Source organism: Neophocaena asiaeorientalis, unplaced genomic scaffold (assembly GCF_003031525.2).
Source record: "Neophocaena asiaeorientalis asiaeorientalis breed wild unplaced genomic scaffold, Neophocaena_asiaeorientalis_V1.1 scaffold524, whole genome shotgun sequence".
NCBI lineage: Eukaryota > Metazoa > Chordata > Mammalia > Artiodactyla > Phocoenidae > Neophocaena > Neophocaena asiaeorientalis.
In genome coordinates, this window is record NW_020172144.1 from 2,544,306 (window position 1) to 2,558,792 (window position 14,487).

General features: G+C 42.5%; 2 protein-coding genes across 7 annotated transcripts in view; one reads left to right on the forward strand and one right to left on the reverse strand.

Annotated features, from left to right (window-relative positions):
• Positions 1-12,427, forward strand: part of AKT3 (AKT serine/threonine kinase 3) — a 368,454-nt gene extending 356,027 nt beyond the window's left edge. For 5 of the 6 annotated variants that reach the window (XM_024754297.1, XM_024754306.1, XM_024754290.1 and 2 more), the window contains 2 exons: positions 273-375; positions 6,882-12,427. In XM_024754297.1, the coding sequence (XP_024610065.1) occupies positions 273-375; positions 6,882-6,967 (189 nt within the window). In that variant the 3' untranslated portion in view covers positions 6,968-12,427. The remainder of the gene's footprint in view (positions 1-272; positions 376-6,881) is intronic. The other variant, XM_024754282.1, reaches the window with a different exon arrangement.
• The window catches only part of LOC112405786 (serologically defined colon cancer antigen 8-like), a 211,316-nt gene continuing 209,091 nt past the window's right edge, over positions 12,263-14,487 (reverse strand). Inside the window, exon 12 of the mRNA XM_024754333.1 lies at positions 12,263-12,392. The gene's annotated coding sequence lies outside the window, so the exon portion shown is untranslated. The remainder of the gene's footprint in view (positions 12,393-14,487) is intronic.

Below are 14,487 nucleotides of genomic sequence, written 5' to 3' on the forward strand. Positions count from 1 at the left end.
CTTCTCCATCCCCATGTCCTCAAGTCCATTCTGATCTTTGGTTCTCAATTATTCTGTTTCACATAATCCCTCAAATATAATATAGAACAACCAGGTACCTACTGTTCTGTGTTTAGTCTTGACTGTGAAGCCAAATACCACATCTACCTTACACAGTCACTGAGCAGTCTAGCCTCTTGCACTATTCATTTAGTATTTGCTCTCTAATTTTATCCTAGAAATGAATTTTCCTAAACTGAAGTCTGTTAACAGTACTCTTTTGCTTCTTACAGCTTGTACCTCCTTTTAAGCCTCAAGTAACATCTGAGACAGACACCAGATACTTTGATGAAGAATTTACAGCTCAGACTATTACAATAACACCACCTGAAAAGTGTAAGTAAATCTAGAAGGAAATTGATTATGTTCTAATGCAATTGAAGAAAACAGCCTTTTTTTTTAACTGGATATTTTCAAGGTCAAATTCCACAGTGACTTATTCTGTTCCATTTAAGAACATGGGGTTTTCAATGTGGAAATATCTAAATACAGGTAGCTAAGAGAAAAGTTTTTTTGAGTAAAAAAAAGTTATATATGGAAAAATTGTAGAGTTAAGAATTATAGACTAAATTATAGACTAACTAGCCCTTCCTTACTATTCTCTAATAGATTATTTTGACATCAGCTGAAAGGATTCTGAAATGAAGACCTCCCACATTTCCCACTGCTCATTCAGACACAACCTTCTAAATTTTGCTAATTCTGGTCTCCTGCTTACTTAGTTTTTAAATTCACTTTAAACTGAATCACTCTTTTTTACTTAGCTGTGTCTTAAGCAGTAATATCTGTGAAGACATAATTTGGTTTGCTAGTAATTTTTGATATTATAAATTAAATTACATATCTATTAAAACTATACATTCATGCACCACTTAAAATCATTCCACATATACTAGTGTGTGCCCTACACTTTGGTGAAGATATTTCACTTAAAGGGAAGAAAAGGTTGTTATATAATTTATAAACATTCTCATATGCTGACAGAGGTCTGTATTCTGTCATCATTAGTTAAGCAGTAAGGATAAAATTGAGTTTCAGGGACACATTTGGATAGCTAAAAGATTTCTTCAATCACACATCTTTTGGCTCACAATAACATCATTTTAGTTTTTTTCTCCTTTTCTTTTTTATTATATCCTTTCCTACATTCCTTCTCCTCTCTTTTCTTTTTAAAAGGCAGATTAGGGGCTTCCCTGGTGGCGCAGTGGTTGAGAGTCTGCCTGCCGATGCAGGGGACACGGGTTCGTGCCCCTGTCCGGGAAGATCCCACATGCCGCGGAGCGGCTGGGCCCGTGAGCCATGGCCGCTGAGCCTGCGCGTCCGGAGCCTGTGCTCCGCAACGGGAGAGGCCACAACAGTGAGAGGCCTGTGTCCCGCAAAAAAAAAAAAAAAAAAAGGCAGATTAGTTGATGGTGCTAATTTACACTGAGTATCCATGAGAGGGAAGATTAAAGTGCTGTTTCAAGTGTGGATGTAGTCGATTGATTACAGCATTGAAAGGCAAACTAGGAGTCATCTAGGCCAAGAGATTTTAACCTGAGACCCAGGGCCTGACAAAAAGAGAGACTATGAACACAGTGAAATGAAAAATATAATTATGTGTGCATATGCACTTTTCTTTCTTTAGACTTGCAAGAGGTTAAGAGCCTCTTAACTTTCACTTTATAAGGGAAGACATTAAAACCCAGAGAGAAGCTGAGCTTCCCTAAGTCCCGCAGTTAGTGTTAGCTGTAGTCACGAGCAGCAGTTATAGCTTGGCCGACGAGGCCCAGGTCAAGCTGTGAAAGGGCAGCATGTTGAAGCACTGCTCATGGTTTGTCACCAGTGGTGGGTGAAGGCTTCATTGCTAGAATCAGAATCTCTGAGAGTTGAAGATGATGTTAGAAAGCCTGTGGAGTTGTGGGCAATCAGCTAAGGACCGTCTAAGTAGGAGCAGTGGGCGTAGCCTTGACATGGTTTCCCCTGGCCCTGCGCGGGCTGTGGTGATACAATTGTCTGAAATTCTGGGCAACACCACTGAGTTGTTGGACTGGCCTAGGAGTACTTCCCACCATAGAGCCTCATCTCTTGGATATAACCTTAATCGTAATCAGACCCCATTGTTCCCCTGCTTCAAACCTTCCAGGGGCCCCACTGCTGCGCTCTAAATCCAACTGCTCACACTGGCTGCACAGCTCTGTCACATCTGGTCCCACCCTGCTCTCAGACCTCATCCTGTCCATCTTCTCCACAGTCCCTGAGTTCCAGCCCCACCTTGAACACACTGTGCCTCACTGTGCCTTGGGACTGTGTGTTTACTCTTCTCTGCCTAGAATTCTCTTTTCCCAGACATATGCACGGATAAATTCTTACTTGTCCTTCAGATCTCTTTAAATGTCACTTTATCAGAAAGCTTTCTTTAGCCTCCCGACCTTAAAAACAGTGCAGTCCATCAGACCCCATCACCACCCGCCCCCGCCAATTCTCTACATTGACACCTTTACTTGCTGGTATTCTTCTGGTTCATTTGTCTCTTTGTTTACTGTCTGTTTCTCCAGATTGAATGCAGTAGCTCTGAGAAGAAGGATTTGGTTTGTCTTATACACTGCTAACCCCAGCTCCGAGTTAGGTACCTGGCTCAGCGTAGGTATTCAATGAATATGTGTTAAATGAGTAAATAAACAGATTATGGCGAGGCCTGGTAGTTTCAGGGCCAGAAGGAGGCCCAACTCTCTCCAGACAATGCTGTTGCCCATCACAGCCCAGAATTTGTGTTTGGCTTACCTCCTCACGGGATTTCACAGGGAGCTTTGGGAAGTTAAATAGAGCTTTTGGTATTTGTGGATTCTAATTCTTAGAACAAACTAAATGTGCTATTTTGAAAGTCATAGAAATAGGTAGGCTGTGTAAATAAATGCAAAGCCATGAGTGCATATTTTACTCCAAAATGTTAACAGTAAAATCCCAGCGTAGAAGAGAATGATGGGATTGCAGAAGCCCTGGACTTAGACCCTGCTTTGCGTCCTGGCTCTGCCCCTCACTAGCTCTGGAATGTGACAGGTCAAAGGGGAGTGCAGGGCTGATAATTTCCAGGAGCCCCGTCTTTCCCCTGTGTGTGCCTGAGAAGCCATCTCTTTAGGAAAGGCACCCAGAGTTCTCTATAGGTTTCAATAACCCTATTTTTAATTTTATTTAAGCATCAGGTTAACCAATCCACAGTGTTCTTTGTTCTGTGACCCACTAGGTGAAGGGTGATGGTAGGTAAATACCTAGCAAAAAAGAGTGGACATGGGGCTGGGGATGGGGGAGGGACCACTAAACTGTGCTGCTAGCAGTGAGGAGTGGCCCTGGCCTGATGCTGGGCCCTAGGTGGCCCAAAAACGTGCATCCAGCAAGCATCGTCTAGACTGACAGCGTGTACCACACAATCTAGAGGCAGGGGGACCCTGTGGAGCTGCCAACTTATTTTCCAATTCAGGATTTCTAGAGAGAAAAATCAGGGGAAGGAGCTCAGCAGGTGGGCTGAGGCCAAGGTGTGGAAATCAGCAGCCTGTCCTTTGCAGCTCCCAGCACCAGGCCACAGGGCTGGGCTCCTGCCTTAGGCAGTAGCCTCGGTAATTGTGGACTGCAGCACCTGGGTTCTTCCAGGGCACAAGGACAGTGTTTTTTCTTGGATTATCCCTGGGTATATCCTAAATTCCCATAAGAGGCAGATCAAAGGGAAATCTGTGAAGCCTTGAACTGTGATTACATTTAACATAATCTTTTCTTCTTGCAGCTTTGAATAGTGTTGCTGGTGAGAGACCACTGCAGCTCTCAAGCTGCTAAAAGCACAGAGGTTTTGTTCATAAAAACCCACAGTAGGACCATTAAGTTAGCGATTGTCTTCCCACTTGCCACCTTGCTTTTATAAAACAGAAAGGAGCTATTTTTTAGAACAAATCAGCAGTTAGAAAGGCAAGTGTTCCTTTTTTACAAACAGCTGCAGTAACATGCCAGATTTTCCTCACTGGTGTTAATTAATTGAACAGATTTTGGAATGTGTCGTCTTGCATTATATCCATTAATGGTCCTCTGGCTTCCTCTTAGAGGAAAAAGAGGATTTGTTTGAGCTCCTAGTAGCTTTTGCTGCCATATAATTACTTTGGTTAAATGTTCTAAGGAAGTTAGGCGACTAAATGCTGCCTGGATCCAGGGATTCAGAGGTAGAATGTGGGGTTGATCACCCTGTTTTCTTTTCCCGCATGTGTGCTATTTGGGTTTTTTTTCATAGTTCATGTCCATCATCATCACTGTTCCCTCTGAACCTTCCTTCAGTGCAGGAACGCGTTTATATCCGTTGACTGGGTGTGAAGGCCTGGGTGGGGCAGCCGGCTGTCCTGTCAGCTGTCACTCGCATCCAGCTCTCCTCCTTCCACAGCCCCGCTGGCCTGCGCAGCACTGAGGGCCCAGGGGAAACCCTCATTCCTGCCCCAGCACCTTCCCAACTCACAGCTCCTCTTGGGGCCACGATCAGAGACTTGCCCCTCACTACTGCCAAGCTCAAAAGAACAGGAGGGAGATGGAGTGAGAGGGTGATATAATTGAGTGAGAGGGTGATATAATTGACTTTAAAGAAGATCCAGATGCAGGGGCCCTCATACGGTCATCAACAAGATTTAGATTTACGTTCGGAAATGGGATTAATTTGTTACTAAATTGACAGAATGAAGATTCTCTTTTAACTTTCAGCTGACAGTGCAGCCTCATAGCAATAATACTCCTTGGAAAGGAAATTCAACCCCTCCTCCTGTCGAGAGCCAGGCTGCCCTGGGCTTCAGGCCTCCCTGCCCCTGGTGCGATGCCTGGCTGCAGCCCAGCGAGCTGGACAATCCCTTCCTTGGCGGACAACACCAGGCTTCCCACATGTGCTGTCTGTTCGCTGTGCAGAAACACACCCAGCAAAACAAAGCTGCTAGCGGGCAAAACTATTCCTTTGAAATGTGATTGGCACGTGTCAGAGTCTGAACATTAAGATTTCAGCTGCCTTTCCCCTAAAGAGTTTTTATAGAGTTTTACAGAGGTTTTATATGCCATCCACAGCTCCTACCATCTTTAGTATATCTGAAAATACTGTGGAAGGTGTTTGACCTAAAAGATGGTTTGCTTGGTACCTAACTGGTATTTTATAAGGAGGCAGAGATTTCCCCAGATCGCAGTACTATCTGGAAATGAGGACTATAGTTTAAAAGGTCTGTTTGCAGGAGGGAGGTTTACACAGAGCAGGGAGCCTCAAATGCTACTTGTGAGATTGAGTCCCACCTAATACAGTGATACTTTCTGGTACATTCAAGGCTACAAAGTTTGGTTAGCAACTTGATCCCATTTCTAGAATCTTCTATTAAAAATAGAATACTGAAAAGAACAGTGAGAAAAGAGCATGAATGTTTGTTATTCTTCAGAGGCATGCAAAGCATCATCCTTTTTGTGTAACAGGGTCAGTGCCCGTGATGCAGTGGGGTCTGGCCTGTATTCCTCCTCCTATTACATGAAATTGATGCTCCCTGGAGAGGTTGGAAAATTAAAAGAATTGGTAATGTACTTCCTATATGAATTTGAGGAAGTGGAATTATTTTGCTTGAAGAAGGTTGGGTATTTGAAAGACTCGCTTATTTCCTGTAGCACAGCATATGACCAAAGGCAGTGCAAGTGGAGCAGAGGGGTTTAGTGGGGTGAGCCCCGACGACACAGGGAGGGACTTTGCACAGAGCCCAGAACAGGTGCACAGGGAACGTTGTGGACTGAGCGACTGAATTCATGACACATGTAAAGGAAGAGCATTCTGACACTGCAAGATTTTAATCATCAGAATAGTTATAGGAAGAGGTTGGGTGATCCTTCGTAACCTTTCAAATGCAAGAAAACAGGGAAGAGGAAAAGGGAGGAGCAGCTTAAATGGAAGTCGTCCCTTTCCATGCCTTTCAAGTCTCCCAATTTGTTTCCTGATGAACTAATACTTAGATGCTGGCCTCTTTCCCTCTCTTTCCTTGACTTATTCTCTTTAGTCTACTTTAAAGTTTTTTTTTGTTTTTGTTTTTGTTTTTTTGCGGTACGCGGGCCTCTCACTGTTGTGGCCTCTCCCGTTGCGGAGCACAGGCTCCGGACACGCAGCCTCAGCGGCCATGCCACATGGGCCCAGCTGCTCCGTGGCACGTGGGATCTTCCCTGACTGGGGCACGAACCTGTGTCCCCTGCATCGGCAGGCAGACTCTCAACCACTGCGCCACCAGGGAAGCCCTAAAGTTTTATCATAGGAAAATTAGGAACAGTAAGTTAAGGCAGATATTAGATGTAGAATAAAGAATGTAAAATCTTAAACATGTAAATCAAGGGCTCAAATGAAATGGAATCCTAATAAGCTTTATTTTGCAATCACACCTAAAGCACCATGAAGAAGAAATGCAAGCATCTGAAGACAGATTGATACTGGATTCTAGGCAGATACTTTGGGTGCCTTAGGATTCTTTGACTTTGTAACTTTGACATGCATGTTTTCATGAAAGTAAAGGTTATTGAAGATCATTTGTTCCTTTTCATTTTTAAAAATCTTGTCTTCTTCAATAGTTTTTCACAGTTTGAGCCTTGAGATGTTAGTGTCTTGAAGGAGATGATTGGATAGTATTATTTCTTCATAGGTCATGTGTTTGAAAGTGAGAAAGTTTTTGAAATAAGTGTATCCATCCTATGTTTTATTGATAAACACAAGTTTCTGGGAGCTATTGCCTCCGTTAATCTTTATTACGTTAGGGATTAGAACTATATATACCAGAGATTATGTTGCAGAAAATTAATGTAAAATTAAAATAGCTGTTTCCTGCCCACAGATGATGAGGACGGTATGGACTGCACGGACAGTGAGAGGCGGCCGCACTTCCCTCAGTTTTCCTACTCTGCAAGCGGACGAGAATAAGTCTCTTCTGCTACTTCACTGTCATCTTAGATTTATTACTGAAAATGATTCCTGGACATCACAGCAGTCCTAGCTCTTACAAATGCAGGAGCACCTTCAGACATCCCAGACCAGTCCAAGGTCTTCACCCCCTCGCCGCCTTTCACCCACATGAGAACACACATATATGCAGACATACTCGACTTTTGTTTTTGCATGAAATTGTATCTCAGTCTAAGGTCTCATGCTGTTGCTGCTACTGTCTTACTATTATAGCAACTTTAAGAGGTAATTTTACAATCTTTGGAAGTCATGAGCCCACCATTGTTCATTTGTGCACCAACTGTCATCTTTTGATCTTTTAATTTTTGTTTTTCCCTAACAGTGAAGGCTAAATGATTCTAGGTATATTTTTTAACTTTCTAGACGATAAATCAAAAACTAATTAGTCTAAGAAGATTTAGTTTATAATTCAGAACAAGCAATTGTGGAAGCGTGGTGATGTGCGTATGCAAAGTTTTAGTAAAGCATATCAGATCAGTGCGTAAAATAGGTGTGTGTCGGTAAGATCCTACTGGAATTCATTAGGAAGCATTTGAGAGAAGGAATGAACAACTATTAAGATAGATATATACATTTATACATTTAAATTCTTATTCGATACTGCAGAGGAAGCCTGATACTACATGTGGATGTCCAGATTTCACAGGCAGTTGTTGGCAAAGGAACGTTGTTCGACCAAGGAAGGAAGCATATGCACAGCAGAGTAGGTCACTTAAAGGGTCTACGATATGATTGCACCAGAGAGCGTTTTATTCCCCCTGTTCTTGGAAACCTTTTCCCCTTCTTGATATTATCACCTCTGATGGCTGAAGAATGTAGACAGGTGTAATGATCCTGCTTTTCACCAAAATTTGTACACCAAGGTAAACAGGTGTTTGCCTTATTTGTTTTAATTTTTTACTTTCAGTTCTACGTGAATTAGCTTTTTCTCGGATGTTAAAACTTTGAATGTCCTTTTATGATTTTGTTTATGTTGCAGTAGTATTTATTTTTTAGTGATGAGAATTGTATGTCATGTTAGCAAATGCAGCTCCAACTTAACATAAAACAGACTTAACTGCAGTTTCTTTTGACCCATGTGCAAGGAATGTACACGCCGATGAGAATCATGCACTTTTTCTCCTGTGTAAAAACAAAATTTTGATGAGGCTCCGAAATTGTACATATAGATTCGAATTTGGCTTTAGGAGAAGAGATGCTGTCATTTAACCCCTTGGTGCTAAAAATGAGAAATCCCCAACTATCCATGCCGAGGGGTTGAAACAAATGGATGTTATATTTGCTCTTTTGAGAATTGAAATATTATGATGGCCTGGCAACATAATGTAATGAAGAAAATTGAGACCTGGATGATAAGAAATGAACTTTACTTGGCAAAATGAACACATCTCAAGTATTTACGAAGTGGGCAGTAAAGGATAAGGACCTGGTGTGTTTATTCTGATCATGGTACATTTATCACTGAATTAAGCCATCAGGGAAAAAACAAAACAAAAAAGAACACCTCCAACTTTTCTTTTTCTGTATATACTCATGTCCTCAAATTCCGACACTTCTCACTGAAAGGGGACATGTATGCAAACCTCATCTTTCTCTTTCATTAATGATGATCTTCAGATTAAACCCTTTGGTGCTAGGAGCTGACATTTTCCAAAGCAGCCTATGAAGTCCAGGGGGCTCCTGACTCCGTGGAGCCATCGTGGAGATGTATTTTAGTTAAACTGTCTGACAGCTCCCAAATGGAAGACTACAGCATGACGTAGTGTTCTGATTGCATTGTATGAAAGAGCAAGTGACTTTCTAAGTAGGATGAATCATATTCATATGCAGATGTCTTAGCCTCTGGACGCTGGAAGTGTGGGTTTACAGATATGAAACCACTGCTGGCAGTGGGTGGACCACTGGGACTGACAGGGGGTTAAAGGGCATTTTACTAAGGCAGCTAAGACATATTCAGACATAGATTTTATCCTAATTTTTCATATTTCTACCTGAGTGAAGTTCATCCTTAGTACTGAGTAGGAAGTTACAGTAAAATGGTAGTTCATTCTTACTTACACATATAGCTCAACTTTTTTTTTTTTCACTTGGAATTATGTTGAATGTTTCACTTTGACAAGAAAGTAGACTAGATGGTATGTCCTGTAAGTTGTCTTGCATCCATTATATAAAAAAGGAACAGGTGAGAGGAAGAGAGGAAAGCTGAGACTGGCTGGTGTTCAGAGCATTCATTTCTTCAGAGGGAAAGTATACCATACACTAAGCACACAGATAGTTTTGGGGTTTTCCCCCCTCCCCAAATCTTAAGGTGATTTCCATGACCTTGGCCAAGGACACTTCCTAAGGATTAATGACAGCGTTGACTGTGCCTCAGGCTGGCCACTCTGCACAGCTGGCTCTCCGTCCCCAGCTGGTGCCCGGGGCTTAGTCCCGTAATCCCCTCCGAGATTCTGTTAGCGTCACACAGCGTGTGTTGCTGGCTTTGATTTTTAAGAATCCCTTACTTTCACTCCCTGATCTCAGTCAGCTGGCATGGAAAAACAATAGAAAAACAGAAATGTGTGTAGAAGGAGATTCTAAAACTTCCCTCATGTCTGCCCATAGCTGAAGTTTCGGATTCTGGTGGACGGAAAGGCCTGGCCCTGGAGTCACTCTGTCAGAATAGCAGAAGTTCAGGCTTTGCAGACTCCTTCCTGTACCAACTTCCTTGAAGTCTGCCTCTTGCCATGATGCAGCCATATTGGAGGAAATTGGCCGTCTCTGCTTGGACCTTTGGCAGGGCTGCTCACAGCTTTGCTTTCCACACTAACTACATAGCATTATTCCAGTGTTTTCCATTTCCCATACCTGATTTCCAGCTTCTTAAAGCTGACTGTTCTTGCAAGGGCCACTTGCTTCTCTTAGAGTACAAAGTAAGGGCCTTCCTTACTAACTGCAGGGTCTTTCTATTACACCTCAGCGTACACACTTTGCTGCTACTGTTTGTACTGTGTCTACAGTAGAACTCCCTTATCTTGCTCCTGGTACTGCATTACAGGCAAGCATGAAATGTAAAGTATTTATTTAAATAAGAAAACCTCTAAATTGGTAATTGAATTACCTCCCTGTAGCTTTATAGTTTGTGACATTTCTTGACCTTGCTAGTTCTTTCATTAGATCCGCGCAAGATCTAGTCATCTGGTTAAGGATTTCAAGCAGACACAACTATGAACCCAAGAAACTGTATTACTATTACTGTTGGTCATACTAAAACTGTTTATTTCCTTAAGTATATGACCCACAAGGATGTGAAATAACTACAAGAAACTGTTTTTGTACACTGTACATCCTTAGTATTTTTACACGTATATGATAGGGATGCACATTATTTTCCTTCGTACAGACAGCTTAAATAAAGCACTATGTCAATCTGCTACTTCTCTGTTTATTGTTGTTGGATGTGGTTCCGTAATCTCAGAAAATTCAATATTATTCTTTTCTAAAAAAAGATGAATGGCGTCACCTGGTATTAACCCATTCTATATAAAGTGTGACAGGAAAGTATGTACATTTCTTGTAGCTCAAAACGCACACAGGATTTATTTTATTACTTCAATAAAATGGCAGTAATGCAACTGTACAAACTTTGATGAAGGGCTGCTTCCAAAGGGGGGATGCTGACTTCCCAACAATGGGTTTAGGAGAGATCTGTGAAGCTGGAGATAGAATAGGTATTTTTTGAGATTTGTTAAGCCCCTAGTAGTCCTCCCACCAGGTGGTTTGGACCCAGAATTCTTAAGGAACGTAGCTCCTCAGTAATGTCTTCCTGATAATGTGTTGCGCTGCATACTTCCTTTCTTAGAGTATAGTTTTAAAACGTCATGGCAAATTAACCAACTGAAACGTGGGTAATAGATGGGTAGGATGGTTGGACTACAGTCTGATTTACCTAGGGTCATTTTTCTGATTTTACCTCATAAACCTAAATACTATTGGAGAAACTTGGCTTTGCTCCTGTGACTAAGCCAGATAGAGGAACGGCTTTGGGACCAAAGTTGGTCAAGCATGTTATGTGTATGTCACACAGCCAAACTGGAGGGCATTCTTACATGTGCTCTTCTCTCAAAACCACTGGGTGGACAGATCCAGGAGGCTAACATAAAGTGACCTCTATAATTCTTTAAAGGTGCTATTTTTAGAATATTGTATAATTTATTTCCTGTTCCTGAAACAGAATTAGGGACAATTAATATATCTTATGTGACAACCTTTATGTCTAGCACACTTGATGAAATCAAAAAAACTTCTGAATCTGAATAGAAGTTCTATTCTTTCAGGCTTGAACCTTGTCCATGCTCGAGAGACTCAATGGTCTTAGCGGGCGTATCATCCCACCGCCTCCAGAGCCCTAATCCACATCCTTCTGAGAGGCCATGAAGAGGATGTGATGTGATGTGATGATGATGACAGATCCGTGCCAGGGAGAACAGCCTGAGGTCAGGGACTTGTCCCGACTGCAGCCTTGCCCTTAGTGTTCCATTGTCATCCTCAAGGACAACACAACACTTACAGCGCCCATTTTTTATTACTTTAAAGCACTTGAGGGCTTCATTGTGAATAGTAGAAATACTATGTTAAACTAAAATGATGATCTGTGTACAGATGTTTGATAGAAGTAAATTTTGTAATTTCACTGAGTACATTTTTAGCCTCCTCTCAATTACTGCATATTGAGGAAGAAACATGACACCACCAAGCCAAAGATGCTTTTTGTCTGTTTTTGTTGTTAACAGAGTGGAGAGGATAATGCCTAGTGCTTCCTGGTATCTTCTGACTGTGCACAAATTAGCAGGATGATAAATAATGGAGTCTTATGGGATGTTGATTAAAAGCAAATAAAGTTGAAGGATAATATATATAGATCTCTCCAAGAGGGAAAGAAACATGAATGGCAGGAAAAAAGGTTTGGTCCTTAATACCCTTTAGCCTAGTAAAAATATGTGCCTTTTTTTGGTGTGTTTTTTTTCATCACTACAAGATAAAAAGGAAACATTTCAAGTCTTCAAAAAATTCATTTATTGAAATTCACATGTGTAACAAAGCATACAAATGAGCAGATATAAAAACGTAATAACTTCGAGCCTTTTCTGAAAACATACACCAGGAGGTCTCCTCATCTAGTGTCAGACTTCAGCTCCAGCCCATCCATCCTGCAGGGACCGCTTGGCAACGAGTGTGGCGGTGATGACGCAGCCCGCCGCAGTCTAAGGTGGGGTCCGCTGGGAAGGTCGCGGTGCATTGTGGCATATTACGTATAAATCAGATGAATGTAAATATCTCTTTGTAAATCATTTATTTCACTGTTTCATCCAGGTCAGCAATCAGATTGTGGCATGCTGGGTAACTGGAAAAAATGATAATAAAAAGTAAGTTTAAATAGATCATGTTCTTCAATGTGATTTGTCTTCTCACTGGTTTAGTTACCTCTTTCTAAGTTTTTGTAAAAAATTCTTATGCAAAAGTTATAGAAATTGTACATAACCAACTGTATGAAAAGCTTGTAGGAATATAAGGTGAACTCTGCTAATGCTTTAAATCTGAAGACACGCTATATTCCAGACCTCTGCATGTCTCTTAAATAAGGGTGGTCTGATGACAGGACACAGCTAAAGAGCCATCTCTTCCCCCATGGACAGGAGAAAGGAGACACTGATTTGTGCCAGAATCTGTTTACTGAAAATTGCTCAGACATTACAGTGAGTAAAACTGGACAAAAAAACAGGATGTGGATAGACCAAGTGTCCCTAAGAAATTCCTGGTGAAATGATAACAAGCTAACACCTCCAAATGTTTAGATGCAGACAGTGTGTTTTAACATATATAAAGGCATTTTCACATGGAAACCACCTACCACATGCTGGAAGAGGGAATTTAGTGTATGTCCTCTCCTAGTTTTAAACAGGAATAAATGTTTCAAAACTAGCTCATGAAAATTGGGTTGAGGGAGTCGCAAGTTAGGAAAGTACTGCTGCCTGCCCTAGCGGATGTCGGATGTGGCTGTTCAAATTAGTTTAACCCACGTCAGGAAGTGGTGTCAGAAACCACTGGAAATAGTTACATTGCACAGGACATTTCTCGAGTACCTACTGTGTCCTGTGTGGGAAGATGACTCAGACACGGTCTTTGCCCTCCAGGAGTGTGAAGTCACCAGGATGGTAGAGACTAGATAGAGGGCCAGGATGATAACTACCGAATCCCAGTTCTCACTTCAAGAGATGAATTGGAATGTAATGCAGGGACACGGGCCCCATCTGGTCTCTGTTTGGCTGGGTGAGAATCATCTTCAAGAGAAACAAGTGGGCTCTGCACTCCCCAACAGAGATTTCCTGAATTAGAGAGGGCTCTTGTCTACCCAACTTAAGCCACGATTACTTGTGGAGGATTTCCAAGACAGGACGAGTGATCAGCGTTTCCAAGATCAGAGTTTGCACAAGAAAAATACGAAAATTAGCCTGTTATCTTTTTTAAAAAATGAGAAAACGTTTACATTTCAAGTAGATTTCCCAGCGTATGTGAGACACCCATGACTTTTTAGTGAGCAATTCTGTGGGTTTCGACACATGGCAATTAGAGTATCGTGTGCAGCCCCTGCTCTCAGACAGTGGGGGGGGGCCCTGGACGTGGTGAGGAAGTGAGTGGTGTCTGTGTGCATCTCTCTGGGGGTTGGGGAGGTGGATGGACCCTCCTTCGTGGCGCCCACGGGGCTCCTGGAGCATCACAAGGAAGCCAGGGAGCCCCAGGGCCCTGCCGCTGCAGAAAGGGCGCCCCTGTCCTCAGAGGCTGCCGCCAGCTCCATTTGCCCGTCAAACACAGGATCTCCAAGAGCTGATTTGCCTTCTGGTCCTGACTGAACTGATCCAGTGAATGACTGGCTTGAATGGCCCTCCCGTCCCACAGACAGGCAGGCTGCCTGCCCACCGGGTGCTCTGGAAATGGTGGCTTACGTTCTAACTTTAGAGATTCGAGGGCGTCTTTGAATACGAGAATAAGCATAAACTGCAATAGGCACGTTTTCAAAAAAAAAAAAAAAATGTTGACCTTGAGGTAGAAAAGACACATACCTGTAACACGTACAACACAGAACAGTGAAGACCTGAAGTAGAAGGGAAATGCATTGTGGGAATTTTTTAAAACCAAGCTCCAGGAAACGGGCAGTTCTCGCATGAGTCTTCGCGGTTCCCGCCAGGAACAGCCCATCGCCTGGCCCAGTCCTTGCTGGTACTTGCCCAGGGGTCAGCCCACAGTTCTCTCCCGGGCTCCATCGGTTTTCTCTTTCATTTGGTTTTGGTGCAAAGCCCTGCATTCCTCCTCATAGTACTTACTGTTCACTGCCCGAGCCGTCGTGAGCATTCAGCAAGTGGGACTGAATGAATCACGTACCCTGTTATGTCACTGTCTTCCTGCTAAATAGCTCTCAGTGTCACCCTTGGATATCTGGA